General features: G+C 38.3%; 1 protein-coding gene and 1 pseudogene across 9 annotated transcripts in view; one reads left to right on the top strand and one right to left on the bottom strand.

Moving 5' to 3' along the window:
- RALGAPA1 (Ral GTPase activating protein catalytic subunit alpha 1) overlaps nt 1-17,819 on the bottom strand; it is a 283,623-nt gene that overhangs the window by 199,341 nt on the left and 66,463 nt on the right. For all 9 annotated transcript variants that reach the window (XM_070428039.1, XM_070428075.1, XM_070428057.1 and 6 more), the window contains exons 5-10: nt 17,070-17,113; nt 15,593-15,770; nt 13,246-13,361; nt 10,438-10,576; nt 8,734-8,942; nt 6,109-6,348 (exon numbers count right to left, since the gene is read on the bottom strand). In XM_070428039.1, the coding sequence (XP_070284140.1) occupies nt 6,109-6,348; nt 8,734-8,942; nt 10,438-10,576; nt 13,246-13,361; nt 15,593-15,770; nt 17,070-17,113 (926 nt within the window). The remainder of the gene's footprint in view (nt 1-6,108; nt 6,349-8,733; nt 8,943-10,437; nt 10,577-13,245; nt 13,362-15,592; nt 15,771-17,069; nt 17,114-17,819) is intronic.
- On the top strand, nt 1,170-2,167 carry LOC138992817 (SWI/SNF-related matrix-associated actin-dependent regulator of chromatin subfamily E member 1-related pseudogene; annotated as a pseudogene).

Genomic DNA, 17,819 nt, shown 5'->3' on the forward strand with positions numbered 1-17,819 from the left:
ACTTCTAAGCTCTTTCTATGAAGCCAGCATTGCCCTAATCCCAAAACCAGATAAAGACACTAAAAAGAAAGAGAATTACAGGCCAATATCTCTGATGAACATAGATCAGGGGTGGGCAAACTTTTTGACTCGAGGGCCACAATGGGTTCTTAAATAGAACCGGAGGGCCGGAACAAAAGCATGGATGGAGTGTTTGTGTGAACTAATATAAATTCAAAGTAAACATCATTACATAAAAGGGTACGGTCTTTTTTTTTTTTAGTTTTATTCATTTCAAACGGGCTGGATCTGGCCCGCGGGCCGTAGTTTGCCCACGGCTGACATAGATGCTAAAATCCTCAACAAAATCCTAGTAAATCAGATCCAGCATTACATTAGAAAGATCATACACCATGACCAAGTGGGATTTATTCTGGGGATGCAAAGATGGTACCGTATCTGTAAATCAATAAACGTGATACATCACATAAACAAATTGAGAGACAAATATCAATTAATGCAGAAAAAACATTTGACAAAATCCAACACACTTTCTTGATAAAAACTCTCAGCAATGTGGCAATAGAGGGATAATACCTCAACATAATAAAAGCCTTGTATGATAAACCTACAGTCAACATCATACTCAATGGGCAAAAACTAAAACCATTTCCCCTAACAATAGGAACAAGACAGGGATGCCCACTCTCACCACTCCTGTTCGACATAGTACTGGAAGTGCTAGCCATAGCGATCAGACAAGAAGAAGAAACAAAAGGCACCCAAATTGGAAAAGAAGTAAAACTGTCATTATTTGGAGATGACATGATATTGTACATAGAAAACCCTAAAGACTTCATCAAAAAGCTAGATACTTAACAAATGAATTCCGCAATGTAGCAGGATACAAAATTAACACCCAGAAATCTATGGCTTTTTTATACACCAATAATGAACTCACAAATAGTGAAACTAAAAAAACAATACCATTTACCAATGCACCAAAAAAATTAAGATACCTAGGAATAAACTTAACTAAGGATGTAAAAGACCTATACTCGGAAAACTACAGGACATTGAAAAAAAGAGATATAGGAAGACAAACGAATGGAAGAACATACCATGTTCATGGATTGGTAGAATCAACATCATTAAAATGTCCATACTACCCAAAGCAATCTATAAATTCAATGTTATCCCCATTAAAATACCAATGGCATAGGTTGGTTGGCGAGGCGAGGCGCCGCAGCCGAGAGGTCTGGGAAAGTTTCTTTGGAGGTGCGGCCGGGAGCGGCCATGTCCCATGGCCCCAAGAAACCCGGCATGGGCGGCGCCGCAAGGCTCCTGCAAAGCATGGGGGCCCGCGAGCCAGTGAGAATGGGGTCCCACGAGGAGGAGCCTGTGAAGAAGCGAGGCTGGCCCAAGGGAAAGAAGTGAAAGAAGATCCTGCCAAATGGCCGCAAAACACCTGTCACTGGCTACGTGCACTTCCTGAACCAGAGGCAAGAGCAGATTCACAAGCACCACCCGGACCTGCCCTTTCCTGAGATCACCAAGATGCTGCGTGCCGAGTGGAGCAAACTGCAGCCCACAGAGAAGCAGCGGTACCTGGATGAGGCCCAGAGGGAGAAGCAGCAGTACATAAAGGAGCTTCGCGCTTACCAGCAGTCAGAAGCCTACCAGATGTGCACCGAGAAGATCCAGGAAAAGAAGATCAAGGAAGAGGACTCAGGCTCCGGGCTCATGAATACCCTCTTGAATGGACACAAGGGTGGGGACTGCGATGGCTTCTCCACCTTTGATGTCTCCATTTTCACTGAAGAGTTTTTGGACCAAAACAAAGCTCAGGAGGCGGAGCTGTGGCGCCTGCGGAAGATGAACGTGGCCTTCGAGGAGCAGAATGCGGTGCTGCAGAGGCACACCCAGAACATGAGCAGCGCACGCGAGTGCCTGGAGCAGGAGCTGGCGCTGGAGGTGCTGCGGACACTGGCGCTGCAGTAGCAGCTCCCGGCTGTGCGCCAGGCACTCGCTGCCTGTCCCTGGGACCTGCGAGACGCCCACACTCAGCACGCTGGACTTCTACATGACTCAGCTACACGGAGCCATCGAGCGGGACCCCGCCCAGCACAAGAAGTTCGTGGTCCGCATCAAGGAGATCCTGGCCCAGGTTGCCAGTGAGCACCTATGAAGGTGTTGGTCATCTCGTGGGGATCCAGAGAAGACCAAGCTCTGCTCATGGCCCCCACCCCATGGAGGAGGGATGGAGGTCCACCCTTTGGGGCCAGGCCCAATACTGCACCTTGGGAGCTCCAGCCCCTAACATTATTCTACACCATCCCATAGCTTTCAACCTCCCCAGCACCCCAAATCCAGAAAAGTCAGCTGCCATGCACAACACACATAGAACCCCATGGCCTCATAGAGCATGTCATACTACAGGGCAGTGGGAACACCACACATGGGCAGCATGACCCAGGACACAAGAGGATCAACAGCAACTCTCCACACTGGTGTAGGGAGGGTTGACACAGGCTACAGTGGCTCTAGGGATCTGCCCCAGGACACAGGGCAGTGAAAACCCATACCTGACACACAAGGAGGGACTCCCCGAAGGTGCTGACCACAAGTGCCCCACACAAGCAGGCACACTGCAGGACATGCTCTCATGCTTGGGTGAGAGCCTTCTGCCTGTGGTCCTGGACTTCCTGCACCTCAGAATGCAATAAACAAATTCCTAAAAAAAATAAACTTATTCAAACTGACACAAGAGCTAGAAATCTGAATAATTCTATAAGCTTTAAATGTTCCCACAAGGAAAATATTCCAACAACATTAGTCAAATATCTTCTCCTTCCCATTTATCATATATCTGTCAACACAAACCCTAAACTTGGCAACTAGAACCACTGCCAAAGCTGGACAAAATATTACAAGTTTGTTTCTTTTCCAAGGCTAATGCTGTCTCATACTTTGTTTCACATATTAATAAATGTGTAGGACATGAAGATTTGCTTTGCCTATAGAGCTCCTGGCATGTGAAGGAAATATTGCATAGACTAAAGAGCACTGACATGGGAACCAGATCTGGGAATTTTAGTCCTGGGTCTACCACTTACTTGCTGTGAGATTTGAATAATCCCCCTCAGCTACAAAACTCAATGACATTTACCTGCAAAAGTTAAGTATCTTTACTATTAAAAGCAAATAATCAGTTTTCATATGGTTTATTTTCCACAAAATTTTTATGTAATTGAGAATATGCATTTAGAAATTTCTAGCTATATTTATGTAAAATAGCTTTCACTTTTTAAATTTCTCTCCTTTATTTTATTCCCCAAATAATATATGCCTTAAGCAACTTTAATTTCAGAATGCCTTCGAGGACAAAACTAAGCCACTTATAGGGAGGATAAAGGCAAGTAAAACATTACTTCTTATATTTATAAACCACTTTATTGATCGGAAGTGAAAGATGAAATGATTTTATTGTAATTTACTAATCAAATGATAGAAAGAAAAGTTTCAGAGAAACCAAGATGGCGGCATAGGTAAACACCTGAAATTGCTGCCTCCAACAAATTCAAAAATACAACTAAAAGACAAAACGGACATCATCCAGAACCACAGGAAGGATGGCTGAGTGGAAATTCTACAACTAGAAGGACAGAGAAAAGCACTGAGACTCAGAGGAGCTGAAGAAGTAAAGTGCAGAGGTACGGAGGCGCATGTGGCAAAGGCTGGCAACTGAGGACGCGGCTGTCTTTTTGAATCAGGAGGGAGTCACAAGCCCCCGACTGCTCTGAACTCCAATGCCGGATGAGTCCCTGGGGACCTAGACTCATACGGGGAGAAACTGGACTGTCTGACAGCGGGAAGAACTCGGAACTCGAGGGTGGCTTTCTCTCAACGGTGCTTGCAGCGATTACCGGGACACCGGGGCCCCTTTGGGCAGGGCTGAGGATCAGCCATAGCTGCATGCTCTGCCCTGTTGATTCCCTGAGACCCCACCCCACCCAAGCTGAGGCAGAGGCTTTTGCATATGAATGCCCTGGCCCTTTGCAATATGAAAATTACCTAACAAACTGCAGTTGGGCCAGACAGACCCAGAACTTCCAAGAGAAGGCCCAAGGCCCCACAGCAGCTTCCATTGCTTCACAGCTGGGCATCATTTGGGAACCTCCAAACCCCAAACAAGGAAGGGGAATCTGCAGATCTCTTCGTAGCTCCTGCTGGGTAGCCTCAGGCAGAGGCTAAATTAGCACCTCCTTAGATCCAAGAGCCAGTGTACCCAGTGGTCAGAGAGGGACCATCCAATAACAACTCCTCAGATCCATAAGGGACACACTCAGGGGGCAGACTCAGTGAACACCAAAGCCCCACTGAAGCAAGTCTTGCCTCATAAGGGTGTCTTCAGCACAGAAGTTCTCCCACTGCAGACACAGCTGATTCTCACAGCCAATTGGCCTGGAGGTCAATTCCTCCCAGTGATACCTACAACAATCAAGGCCTAACTACAACAAGACTGTGCACACAGCCCACAAAGGGGTGCACCAAGAGTGTCCACCTCAGGTAATTGGGGAGGCTGAGCCACTGGGCACTATAGGACAACTAGAACACAAAGCCACTCTACCAACACAGGGAAGCATAAAAAATGCGGAGACAAAAAAACAGGTCACAAATGACAAAAATGGAGGAAAACAAACGACTGGATATAGAGTTCAAAACCACACTTTTAAGGTTTTTCAAGAATTTTCTAGAAACCGCCGATAAATGTAGTGAGACCCTCAAGAAATCTAGTGAGACCCTCGAGGTTATGATAAAGGACCAAATAGAAGTTAAGCATACACTGACTAAAATAAAGGATATTATACAGAGTTCCAACAACAGACTAGAGGATCACAAGAATCAAGTCAAAGATTTGAAATATGAAGAAGCAAAAAACACCCAACCGGAAAAGCAAAATGAAAAAAGAATCCAAAAACACAAAGATAGTGTAAGGAGGCTCTGGGACAGCTTCAAGCATACCAACATCCGAATTATAAGGGTGCCAGAAGAAGAGAGAGAGCAAGATATTGAAAACCTATTTGAAGAAATAATGACAGAAAACTTCCCCTACCTGGTGAAAGAAATGGACTTACAGGTCCAAGAAGCGCAGAGAACCCCAAACAAAAGGAATCCAAAGAGGACCACACCAAGACACATCATCACTAAAATGCCAAGAGCAAAAGACAAAGAGAGAATCTTAAAAGCAGCAAGAGAAAGACAGTCAGTTAGATAGAAAAGAGTACCCATACGACTGTCAGCTGATTTCTCAACAGAAACTATGCAGGCCAGAAGGGAGTGGCAAGAAATATTCAAAGTGATAAATAACAAGAACCTACAACCAAGATTACTTTACCCAGGAAAGCTATCATTCAGAATTGAAGGTCAGATAAAGAGCTCCACAGATAAGGAAAAGCTAAAGGAGTTCATCACCACCAAACCAGTATTATATGAAATGCTGAAAGGTATCCTTTAAGAAGAGGAAGAAGAAGAAAAAGGTAAAGATAAAAATTATGAACAACAAATACATATCTATAACAAGTGAATCTAAAAATCAAGTGAATAAATAATCTCATGAACAGAATAAACTGGTGAATATAATAGAATCAGGGGCATAGATAGGGAGTGGACTGACTATTCTTGCGGGAAAAGGGGTGTGGGGGATGCGGGAAGAGACTGGACAAAAATCGTGCACCTATGGATGAGGACAGTGGGAAGGGGGTGAGGGCGGAGGGTGGGGTGGGAACCGGGTGGCAGGGAGCTATAGTGGGAAAAAGAGGAACAACTGTAATAATCTGAACAATAAAGATTTAATTTAAAAAATAAAGAAAGAAAAGTTTCAAATCACAAACTAAGAAAATTTTTCTGATAACAAGTATGAGGGGGTAGTTATTAAACTAAAATCATCATAAACTAAAAATATAAAATACTAAAGGATTACATGTAATAAAATTTAAAAACTAAGTATGAACTTTAAAAACCATTTTTAAGAAGAGTAAATTTTAAAGAGCTAAAAGTCAGTACAGTATATTCAATATTAAAGACAAAAATGTGTATTATAAGTTAAAAATACTGAGAGGTACTTACCTGACGAAATATCTCCGTGACAAAGTTTACGTTACTTCTTTTAGAAGAAAAAACTCTGCGAACTATTTCAATGTCTGTGAGATGTTCCTCATCAATACTACAGAGGCTAGATGAGCTAGGTTCTCGCTCCGTCAGAGTGCTTGTATTAGAATGAGACTGTTCTGGTTCTGTAGTTCTATCTGTTTTATCAGTATTATCATTTTTGTTTTCTTCTCTGGATACCAAACTAGCTGCTGCTCTCTAAAATAAAAACAAAATGGGGAAAATATAATCATTAACTAGGTATTTTATCTTCTAATAACAAATACTGGCAGAATCCAAAGAATTTATTCTTAACTAGAGGCCCGGTGCATGAAAATTCATGCACTGGAGGGGGGTTCCTCAGCCCAGCCTGCCCCCTCTCACAGTCCGGGAGCCCTCAGGAGCAGGAGGTGACCTGGCGATCAGGGGAAGGCGACGCCCCATCACACCTCTGCTGCTGCCACTGCTGGCAGCACAAGCCTCGGCCAGCCCTGGTTACCTGAGCCTCGGGCTGGACCTGGGCAGCTGAGGGGCCTGGGGGACTCTGGAGGCAGGCACGTGGAGCGGCGGGGCCCGCTTGGGGGCAGGGCCAGCCTTGCTGCGCACCTGCCACCCCGGTGGGGCTGAGGGGACTGGGCGCCACCATCTTTGAGGGCGTGGCAGTAAATTAGCATATTCCCTCCTTATTGGCTGTGGGTGCCACCATCCTTGAGGGCGTGGCAGTAAATTAGCATATCCCCTCCTTATTGGCTGTGGGCGCCGCCATATTTGAGGACGGGGCAGTCAATTAGCATATTCCCTCCTTATTGGCTGTGGGCGCCTCTATCTTTGCGACACATGAGTGTCAATTAGCATATTCCCTCCTTATTGGCTGTCGGTGCCACTATCTTTGCAACTGTGTGAGGGTCAGTTAGCATATCCCTCTTTATTAGATAGGATAATTAAATGGCAATACAAGTGATTCAACATCTAAGTGACACAGTGATAGTTGCCACTAGTCATCTACCCATCTATAATTAGATTTGTTTTTCAGCATGTCTGTAGTACAAATAAGTTACTAATTAAAGCTGGGTAAGAAATTAATGCAGATAGAGTTAGCTCAGAACTTCAATCATAAATAAAAAAAACATAACACTGGACTGCCTGTTCAATAAAACCTTAATGTTTAAAATCATCTCTAGACAAAAATTATACAAGTTTTAAACAAAAAACAAAGAAATTGAAGAAAATTTATAACAGAAATAGAAATGAAGCCAAAAGGTTTTTTAGAAAAGTCTATATTCTAATAACAATAAAATTTTTACCATGACTGGAGATGAAAAAGTAAAAGTGTTAAGGTGGTGATGAAGAAATGACTACCATGATGTATGATAGGAGAAGCACTATTCTGTTAAGTATCATAAATTACTTTGGTAAGTTACTCAATTTTTGGTCTCAGTTTTGCCATCTATCTAAAATAAGAAGTTTTTAGGTAAATGATCTCAAATATGCCTTCCCAATAAAAAAACTCTATGATTTTAGACTATTAAGTTCTGAGATCAGAAAAATAGTTCACCTTGAGTTTCCACATTTAATAATTCTTATTAGAGAACAAAGTTTTGGGGAAAACACACACATAGCCATATAAATAGAAGGCTAAGGGGACGATAAGTCAAATTTTCTAAATGCTAAGAAACTAATAACACATTATAATTCCACTTAATTTTTAAAGATTTAAGAAATCATACAAAATACACACACAGTATAAGATTTTTAAAATTAAATGAGAAAATCTGAGAAAATTAAAATAGTAATATGGACAAGTTAGGAAAAATGTACATTGAGGGGAAAATTAAAAGAGGAAAACTTTAATTAAAAATAACAGATTTTTAAATATTAGCTCCACCTTTGTGGAACTGTATACTTTTACATAACATTTCTGGACTCTGTGTTTATTAAAAACAACAACAAAAGGAATAAAATGGTGACAGAATTTTAAATCAGCATTCTATGAATGCCTAGAAATCTAACAAGAATTATAAAGGTCCTACAGCCATTTGATTGCAAACTGTTTCCAATTGCAGGAATTTATTGCAAAATTCAGAATATTTTTATTCATACAATTCAGGATATTTTTAGTACTATAAAATTAACATAAACTACAGAAATAAATTAAAAGCTGAGACTCAGCTCTGGCTGGTGTGGCTCAGTTGGAGCATTGTCCATACACCAAAAGGTAGCAGGTTCGAATCCCTATTAGGGCACATATCCAGGTTCTGGGTTCAATCACTGTCCTCCGGGCTCATGCAGGAGGCAACCAATCGATGTTTCTCTCTATATCTCTCCCTTCCTCTCTATAAAATCAATAAAAATCGTTTAAAAAAAAAAAAAAAAAAAGCTGAGACTCAGAAATGACTGAAATTATCTTCTATACCTTAAAAGTCTTATATGTTTGCTAAGAAAACTATTGGTCCTATAATTATTGTTAAAATTTAGATTTATAAAATATATTTATACAAAATAAATATTATTATTATTTTATTTAAATGTGTTCTACACCTAAAGCAAATCAGTGGACAAATCTCTTAAGCCATTTCTAACTTTAGCAAGTTATGAGTGTATTACCTGAATATTCTTTGGCAAGATTTCACCTTCCATCCCAGGAATATGAGGTCCTGTATGTGGCTTTGGCTCAAGCCAGAAAGAAACCAGCCAACGAATGACAATAACACGAGCCTTAATGAAAGGCTCCTTCGTACAATATATTGCTTCATTTGTTTCAGCATCCTTTTTTATCATGACATAATGTGGCTTTGGTCTCATCTGTGGAATATCTATGCAAAATAAAAGAGGAAAAAAACAAAATAAGAAAGGAAATATGCTTAGATAAATCTACATTTTTAAACATTTGAGAAACCTCTATGACAATACCCTGATTTTAGAAGTAGATTTAGCACAAAAATGACATTTTAAAATAATTTGCACCCTGGTGGTTTGGCTCAATGGATAGAGCCTCGGCCTGAGGACTGAAGGGTCCCAGGTTCAATTCCAATCAAGGTACATGCCTGGGTTGCAGGTTCAATCCCCAGTGGGGGACATGCAGGAGGCAGCTGATCAACAAATCTCTCTCATCCTTTATATTTCTGATTCTCTCTCTCTCTCTCTCTCTCTCTCTCTCTCTCTTCCTCTCTGAGATCAATAAAAATATATTTAAAAACAAATTTTAAAAAATTTGCTACATATAAGCATAGAATCTAGAAGAGTAAAACCATACATTGCTGATATATAGAAACATGTCCTTTTGAAAAATATCATGAAAAGGCTCAATGAATTCTAAGAGCAGAGAAACTTCAGAGCCATTTAAAATTAATGAAAGCTCATTTCAATTAACCTAAAATTTAGACATATTTTTTTTTAAATATATTTTATTGATTTTTTACAGAGAGGAAGGGAGAGAGATAGAGAGTTAGAAACATCGATGAGAGAGAAACATCGACCAGCTGCCTCCTGCACATCTCCCACTGGGGATATGCCCACAACCAAGGTACATGCCCTTGACTGGAATCGAACCCGGGACCTTTCAGTCCGCAGGCCGACGCACTATCCACCGAGCCAAACCGGTTTCGGCAATTTAGACATATTTTGAAGTTATACAAAACATGACATTTTTTTTCTTGATTTTTAAAACAAATAATATTCCCAGTGGCAAAGGCTTGCTACCTTGACTATTTCTACTAACCATAATGGTTTTGCCTATACCTGTTAGTTGCCTAAACTTGGCAGAGCTTAAAATAGAAACACCTTTCTCAAAAAGGACATTTTCACATAGAACTACCAATGCTTTCTATATATAGCAGATGTCTGCTTCTAACCCAGGATTTTCCCACGAGACTCTAGCTTTGAGGCTCCAACAGACATCTTGGCACTGCTACTAAATAGTGGACAAGACATGATCAAAATATATGACAATGTAATTAATTATTCATAAATAATTTGAGTAAGATATATTAAATTGAACTCCTGGGGAACCTTAAAAAGAAGATTTGTAATATAGTAGTGAGACCTATCTCAACCAATAGGTGAGATCCAGAGAATAAGCTTTTTAAAAAAAAAAAATCTCTTCACTCATTATAAAAATGTGCTAGTAATAAGTTTCCACTTTGGATATAATCTACATCTCTAATCAATCAATACAAATATTAAATATTATCAGTTTTCTGCAGGTAAAAATGTCAACTTTACACTGAGGTATGTTTTATTCTTAACTTAACATTGAGGTATGTTTTATTCTTATGCATGATCTTTTAGAAAATTCCAAAGGCAACCTACCAAGTACAGGATGATATAAACTGCTCTCCTTGCACATGTTTGGAAAAATATAAGACAAGTAGTACTTCTTAAAATGTGAAAACAGAAATGAAAATCCCCTTTCTTGATTTTCTTTGTTCTTCCATTCTAAACTTTTTACCTAAAAGACACAATTAGAATCATCCCAGGAAAAGGAAACAATTATCTATAATAAACAAACTTATAAAAGGTTACTTAAGCAATATACTAAACTATTACACTATGAAGATATACACACACACACACATAAATATATATATATGTATGTATGTATATACATACATACATATACATATATAAAGAAGAAATTTTAAAAACTGGTCTAATGACACACAAATACATTATATTCCCAAAATCTTAGAAGTTAAAATGTGCTCTGAAAAGCTGTCAAAGTTTATTTAAAACTCAGTTCTATTAATGACAGAGATACTAATGTTCTTTCCTCTTTGCCTTTTCTAGAATAATTCAGTCTAAAAGTTATACAAAGTATGTGAGGAGGTGGGGGATGTAAAAGCAGTGGCCACCAAGTAAAGGTAAATAGAGCCTGACCACAGGAAGTAGGGTATCAATAATGGGAGTACAGCAGAGATAGCAGTAGCCAAGTGGGGACTCAGAGTCTAAGAGAGATGAGATGAGGACAGTGTCCATGAAGTGGGGGGAGATAGGGGTTGGGGAGGAGCAGGAGGAAACAGAGCAGTAAAATATACCATGTGAGAATTCCAATAGGGTGAGAAAGTTACCTAAGTAGGGGGATGGTAAAGGCAAAAAGTAGGCCACAAAATGACATATCACTATATAATCACTTTAGAATGGCTAAAATTAAAGACTGACCATACCAACTGTTGGTTAGGATGGGAATCAACTTTAAGTCTCATACATTGCTGGCAGAATGTAAAAAGGTATAACCATTTAGAAAACAGCATGGTAGTGTCTTAAAAAGTCAATACATACCAACTCTTCAGCCCAGCCATTCCACTACTAGGTATTTATCCAAGGAAAAGGAAAGTTTATGTCCACACAAAGACCTGTTTACCAATATTCATAGCAGTTTTACTAGTAATAGCCAAAAACTGGCACAACTCACATTACCATCAGCAGGTGGCTGGGTAACAAATTATGGCATATCACTAAAATGGAAAGCTACTCAGCAATAAAATAGACCAAATTACTAATACATACTATATAAATAATTTTCAAAATAATTATGATTTAAAAAACCAGACCAAAAGAAAGCATATACTATATAATTGCATTTATATGAAATATAGAAAAAATGCAAACTAGAGAGACAAAAAATCAGATCAGTAGTTCCCTGGGGATGGGGTAGTAGAAAAGGATGGATTACAAAGGGATCCAAGAACTTTTAATGGTATAGATAGGTTCATTATCTTGACTGTGATGATGGTTTCATGGGTGTATATAAGTAATAAAATTAATCATATATATTTCAAATATTGCAGTTTATTGTATGTTAATTATATCTCAATAAACCAGTACAATTTTAACACTCTTTATTAAGTACAAAAGTATTTTAAAAGCAAAAAAAAACTGATAATACTAATGATAGTAAAAACTTCCCACTATAGCACAGCAGGTGTTGCTCAGTGGTTGAGCACTGACACATGAACCAGGTCACACCTGGATTTCTGGTCAGGGCACATGCCCGAATTGTGGGCTCGATCCCCAATAGGGGGCATGCAGGAGGCATCTGACTGATGATTCTCTCTCAACACTGATGTTTCTTTCTCTCCCTTTCCTTCCTTCTCTGAAATCATAAAAAAAACAACTACCCACTATAGAACATTTTTTTATTCTAAGTTCTTTACGCTAATTATTTAAGCCTCAAACACCAAAATGAGATAGGCATGATTTTTATCTGTTTTAAACACAAAGAAGTAGTCTGTCAAAGGTCACACTATGGCAAGATGTAGAACAGGATTGAAACCCTAGCAAACTCATTCAGAATCCTCGTAATGTTTGAATCATAGAGAATTTTTGTGTTTGGAACAGTTACAAGAAATGTGTATGTGCTAAGAGCGTTTCCATCAGTCAGGACATGCCCATTTCATGTCTGTAGATAAATAGGTTGCTTTACAAAATACATGCACCTGGCCAAGCCAACATGGCTCAGTGGTTGAGCTTCAACCTATGAACCAAAAGTCAAGGTTCGATTCCCAGTCAGGGCAAATGCCTGGGTTGTGGGCTCGATCCCCAGTGTGGGATGTACAGGAGGCAGCAATCAATGACTGTCTCTCATCATTGATGTTTCGCCTCTCTCCCTCTCCCTTCTTTTCTGAAATCAATAAAAATATATTAAAAAACAAAGACAAAATATATGCACTTGAAAATTTTAAAAGTACAACTAGGTTTAAGAGCAAATTACATTTCCCCACTCCCACCCCATCCTCAGCCCACCTCTCTAGTTGCTGCCTCTTGGCAGACTGTTCCTTAATCAAAGATATTAGATTTTCATTTAAAGTACCACAGCTGCTAATTATAAATGAAAGTATTAGAAAGTAAACTCAATTGACTCACATAAGAAGGTATATACATGAAAAGTCTACTATAAAAATTTCTCCTTCTAGCTTCCTTTCTAAGAGCTTCATAATGTCTCCAATAATTTTTATTTCAGAAAAGACATATTAACATGTTTTCAAAAGTAAAAATTTGTCACTCCTTCTTTAGGATAATAAGCAAATATCTACTATAACAGAATAATGGTAAAAGAGGGGAAGGGGGATTACCCACACAGGATAATAATGGGGTAATATCAAAGAAAATAACATGTACCTGAATTACTATATATTTTAAAAGTGCTTCAAGAAAATAGCTTGTGAGATCTTCTTGTCCTTTATCTCCTGATTGTGGGGGGACAAGAGGAGTGATTTCCTCTATAGTAACTTGAGCTATCCAAAGACAAAAAAAATAAATAAATTTAACAACGCAATAATATAACCCAAATAACATTTAATTGCAAAACATATGCAATACTGCTTGAAAACAGTCTAATGATTAAACCTTGAAATAAATCTGTCATTCTGATAGTCCATCACAATAATCATAAACTTTAATAATCAACTCTTTCATGAACCCTTGATTGAGGGAATGTAACAAGGACTAGACAAAGAGATATGTAGGAATTACAAGTAAATAATATCTCACCCTCACTGGTTTAGCTCAGTGGATAGAGGGTTGCCCTGCGGACTAAAGGGTCCTGGGTTTGATTTCAGTCAAGGGCACACACCTCGGTTGTAGGCTCAATCCCCAGCCCTGGTTGGGGCTAGTGTGGGAGGCAACCAATCAATGTGTCTCTCTCACATTAATGTTTCTCCTTTCTGTCTCCCTCCTTTTCACACTCTCTAAAAATTGATGGAAAAATATCCTTAGGTGAGGATTAACTAACACACACACACACACACACACACACACACACACACATACACATTCAAAAAAAGAGTAAATAAAATCTTACTTGGGAAAGACCTTCTCACGTTATTTTAAAATTCACATTAAGAGCATCTATTACAAAAGTTCCATAATAAGATGAGAAACATAAATAAGAATGTGCTCGTTCATCAATGAAAAGACAATCTGATTACTCTAGGTCAGTGGTTCTCAACCTTCCTAATGCTGTTACCCTTTAATATAGTTCCTCATGTTGTGGTGACCCCCAACCATAAAATTATTTTCGTTACTACTTCATAACTGTAATTTTGCTACTGTTATGAATCGTAATGTAAATATCTGATATGCAGGATGTATTTTCATTGTTACAAATTGAACATAATTAAAGCATAGTGATTAATCACAAAAACAATATGTAATTATATATGTGTTTTCCGATGGTCTTAGGCGACCCCTGTGAAAGGATCGTTCGACCCCCAAAGGGGTCACGGCCCACAGGTTGAGAACCGCTGCTCTAGGTAAAGACCATGCTTACTGTTTAAGGTAGCTCCTTTATTCAAAGGATGAAATACTAATTTCCCTCTCAAAAAAAAAGAAAAAGAAAAATTAACATCTTAGTTCCTTGATTGCAAAAGTGCACTTATAAAATAAAAAACTTTGATATATTTTTACTTCTCAGATGTTCAAAAATATTCATGATAACAAAAGCAAATTCAAGAAAAATCAACCCACAACTAGCTGAATTCTTTTCAATGTTTAGTAAGTAGCAGTACCTGGTTTAGTATAGGCAGATCTCTAAATCTATTCCTCAGTAACTATCAGCTAAGTAATTAAGCTCACAGAAATCAATTTTTTTTTTCACAATCCTCTTTGCACCAAGTGAAACACACTTGTGCTTTTTTAAAAATATATGTTTTTTATTAACTTTTAGAGAGAGAGGAAGGGAGAGGAATAGAGAGAAACATCATTTAGAGAGGAACATCATCAACCAGCTACCTCCTGCATGCCTCCTACTGGGGATCAATCCTGCAACTCTGGCATGTGCCCTGACTAGGAATCCAACTGTAACCTCTTGGACACTCAACCACTGAGCCACATGGACTGGGCCATACATGTGCTTTAATGCACATCCAAATTAACTCAAGGATTCAAGATGATATGTGAGAATCAGATATCAGAGATAAATGTAAACAGCCTATATTAACTATGTATTTTTGATGCTTTGACACCAGGGCCTTGATGGCCCTGGACAGAATCTCTCTTCCACAACTACTTATTTCCCAGAGATAGTAAAGATAGGCCTGACAGTTCACCTTTTATATGCAAACCAATCAACCCAGAGCTCACACCTCCACTGCCTCCTCTACTTGGCTCACACTCAGGGCCACTATTCATCTGACCCAATCACCCTAGGGCCAAGAACCAGACAACTAGGGACAACTCACCTCCCTCACTCCATCTGACTAACCCTGGTGCTTCCCAGTATGGCCACTCTCCCTAGTGTGGCATGCCCTCTCTTATTAGGAACTCTGAATAACAAAATATTTTTTTTTAATGGCAATTGTCTCCTGATCTGTTGTTGGCCTCACCATACCTGAATAATAATGAAGCCTACATTTTAAAATATGGCCTTGGATTACTGTTAATAAATGTACAGACATTTAAAAATATATATATTATCAAACTACACAGAAAATTTTAAATACTAATGTATAAGATCTCATAATCTTACTTTCCTGAAGATTGAGTGGAGGATTAATGAGATTATCTAAAGTTCGAGGTCCATATTCGGATTGTGGTGCCGAAAATCCAGGGATTAAGCATGAAAACATCCAAAGCTGCTCTTTGCTACAGTTACTCTGAAGAGCTTGCAACCATAATAAGAAAAGACGAACACCTTCCCGCCTGATCTAAAATAAAATGAAAAACAATATTTTTACTTATCATGGAAATACTTTCTTCTTTTTAAGGCCAAAATCCTCTATAACAGGATTACAGAATGATGCTTTGCAAAAGATAGGTAGGAAAGGTAGAAAGAAGGTGGAAGGAGAAAGAAAGGGAGGGTGGATATAACACCCATGACCTTTCTTAAACCCTCAATATCTGTAAATCTAAATTCAAAGATTTTGTACAAATAAAGAATGAACTTGACCTATATATAACAACTTAAAACCATCAGGTAATTTTTCATTCTACAATTTCCAATTATAAAAAAAATCAGAAAATCATTTCCTTCTTGTTTACTTCCCTCTCCTTCCCTCCTTTACATAACCCCCAGTCTAATCTAAGAAGCAAGAGAGAGGGCAATTACAGTTCCTTGCTATAATGAATTCAGTAAAAGGAGGAATGATTATGGGGATCTTGGTGAGCTAACTTGCGATTGTTCTTAAAAAGTTTTTCACTGTCTGAAATTATCTCATTTACTTATCATTTGCTGCTGAGCTGCAAAACATGAATTTTGTCCTATTACTATATACTAAGTACCTAGAACAATGCCCTGTACACAAAAGACAATAAATATTTCAATCAATGAATGAATTCTCTCCCAGGAAAAGATTTTTTTTTTAATTCAACTCAGATAAGCAAAACACAAAGTTCTTCAATAACCTAACCTCACTGTTAGCTCTGGAAATTACCCTAACACAGCTCTGTTAACGACCACTGTCATTTATTTAACTGCTTCCACCTCATGGTTTAGCCAAATAGCAGAATAAAGATATAGGAAGGCTTTTTCCTTTGTACTGATACAACCACGTCTTGATGCCAAAAGTACCTACAATATGACTTTTATCTAACCTACAGCAAGATACTTTTGACTGGGTAGCTTCCCTTACCAGTGTACAAGGAGATAATAAAAAAGAAAAAAAATTTATATACATTCCCTACTTTCCTCTACAACTAAGAAAAGCTGTAATAAATGAAGAATAATTTGCTGAATGACTAACTTTTGTCTTCTGGAGACCACAGAATAAAGTATTTCTGGCAGTGGCAAAAGTAAAATAGTTGTGTGTTTTTAACAATAGTTTTCCAACAGACTGGTCAACCTAGTATGTATTCTCATATTGAATATGTTGATATATTTTAAGTGAATTCAGTTCAATTAAGTGGACTACAGACAATTCAAAATTCTTTAGAAAAAAGTAGATATAGGAAAATTACTATATGCTTTAGTTTTTAAAAAGTCATAGAAAAGAAATATAATAATATACCTTCAAGGAGTTTCCTGTGTGAAGTAGTTTCTTTAAAATCAATCCTGAAAAGAAAAAATTATTTTAAATATTCACATCTTAATTTTTCTAAATGTCAGAGTTCTCGGTCAGACTTGAAAACACTTTAAAACAAGTCCTTGGCAACCTCCAAATTATTCTTGGTGACCTTGCTGTCCCTCTGGCCATAATCTTGGGGCCAGAAGGGCATATAAAAAGTCACCTTTTTAACACGTGGCTTACTGAAATTAAACATGATATCATCTATTGAAACAAATTCTAAGCCCCCAAATTATATTTAATACAACAATCTATGTATATGTCTTATTTATACTGAGAATATAATTAAATATTTCTCCATCACTAATTCAAATAAAAAACCACTACAGAGCCCTAACCAGTTTGGCTCAGTGGATAAAGCGTCGGCCTGCGGACTCAAGGGTCCCAGGTTTGATTCCAGTCAAGGGCATGTACCTTGGTTGCGGGCACATCCCCAGTGGGGAGTGTGCAGGAGGCAGCTGATGGATGTTTCTCTCTCATCGATGTTTCTAACTTTCTATTCCTCACCCTTCCTCTCAGTAAAAAATCAATAAAATGTATTAAAAAAATAAATAATAAATCTTAAAAAAAAACCACTACAGAAAATTTAAATTTAGTTAAGCACATAAACATCTATAACTCTAATATTTTCTAAAAATATTTCCATTGTATTAATTTTTTCAAAATGTTCAAAACCATCAAGATATTCAAAAC

The sequence above is a fragment of the Myotis yumanensis genome, unplaced genomic scaffold, assembly GCF_028538775.1.
Source record: "Myotis yumanensis isolate MYYU_CA2020_CCGP unplaced genomic scaffold, mMyoYum1.0.hap1 SCAF_1, whole genome shotgun sequence".
NCBI lineage: Eukaryota > Metazoa > Chordata > Mammalia > Chiroptera > Vespertilionidae > Myotis > Myotis yumanensis.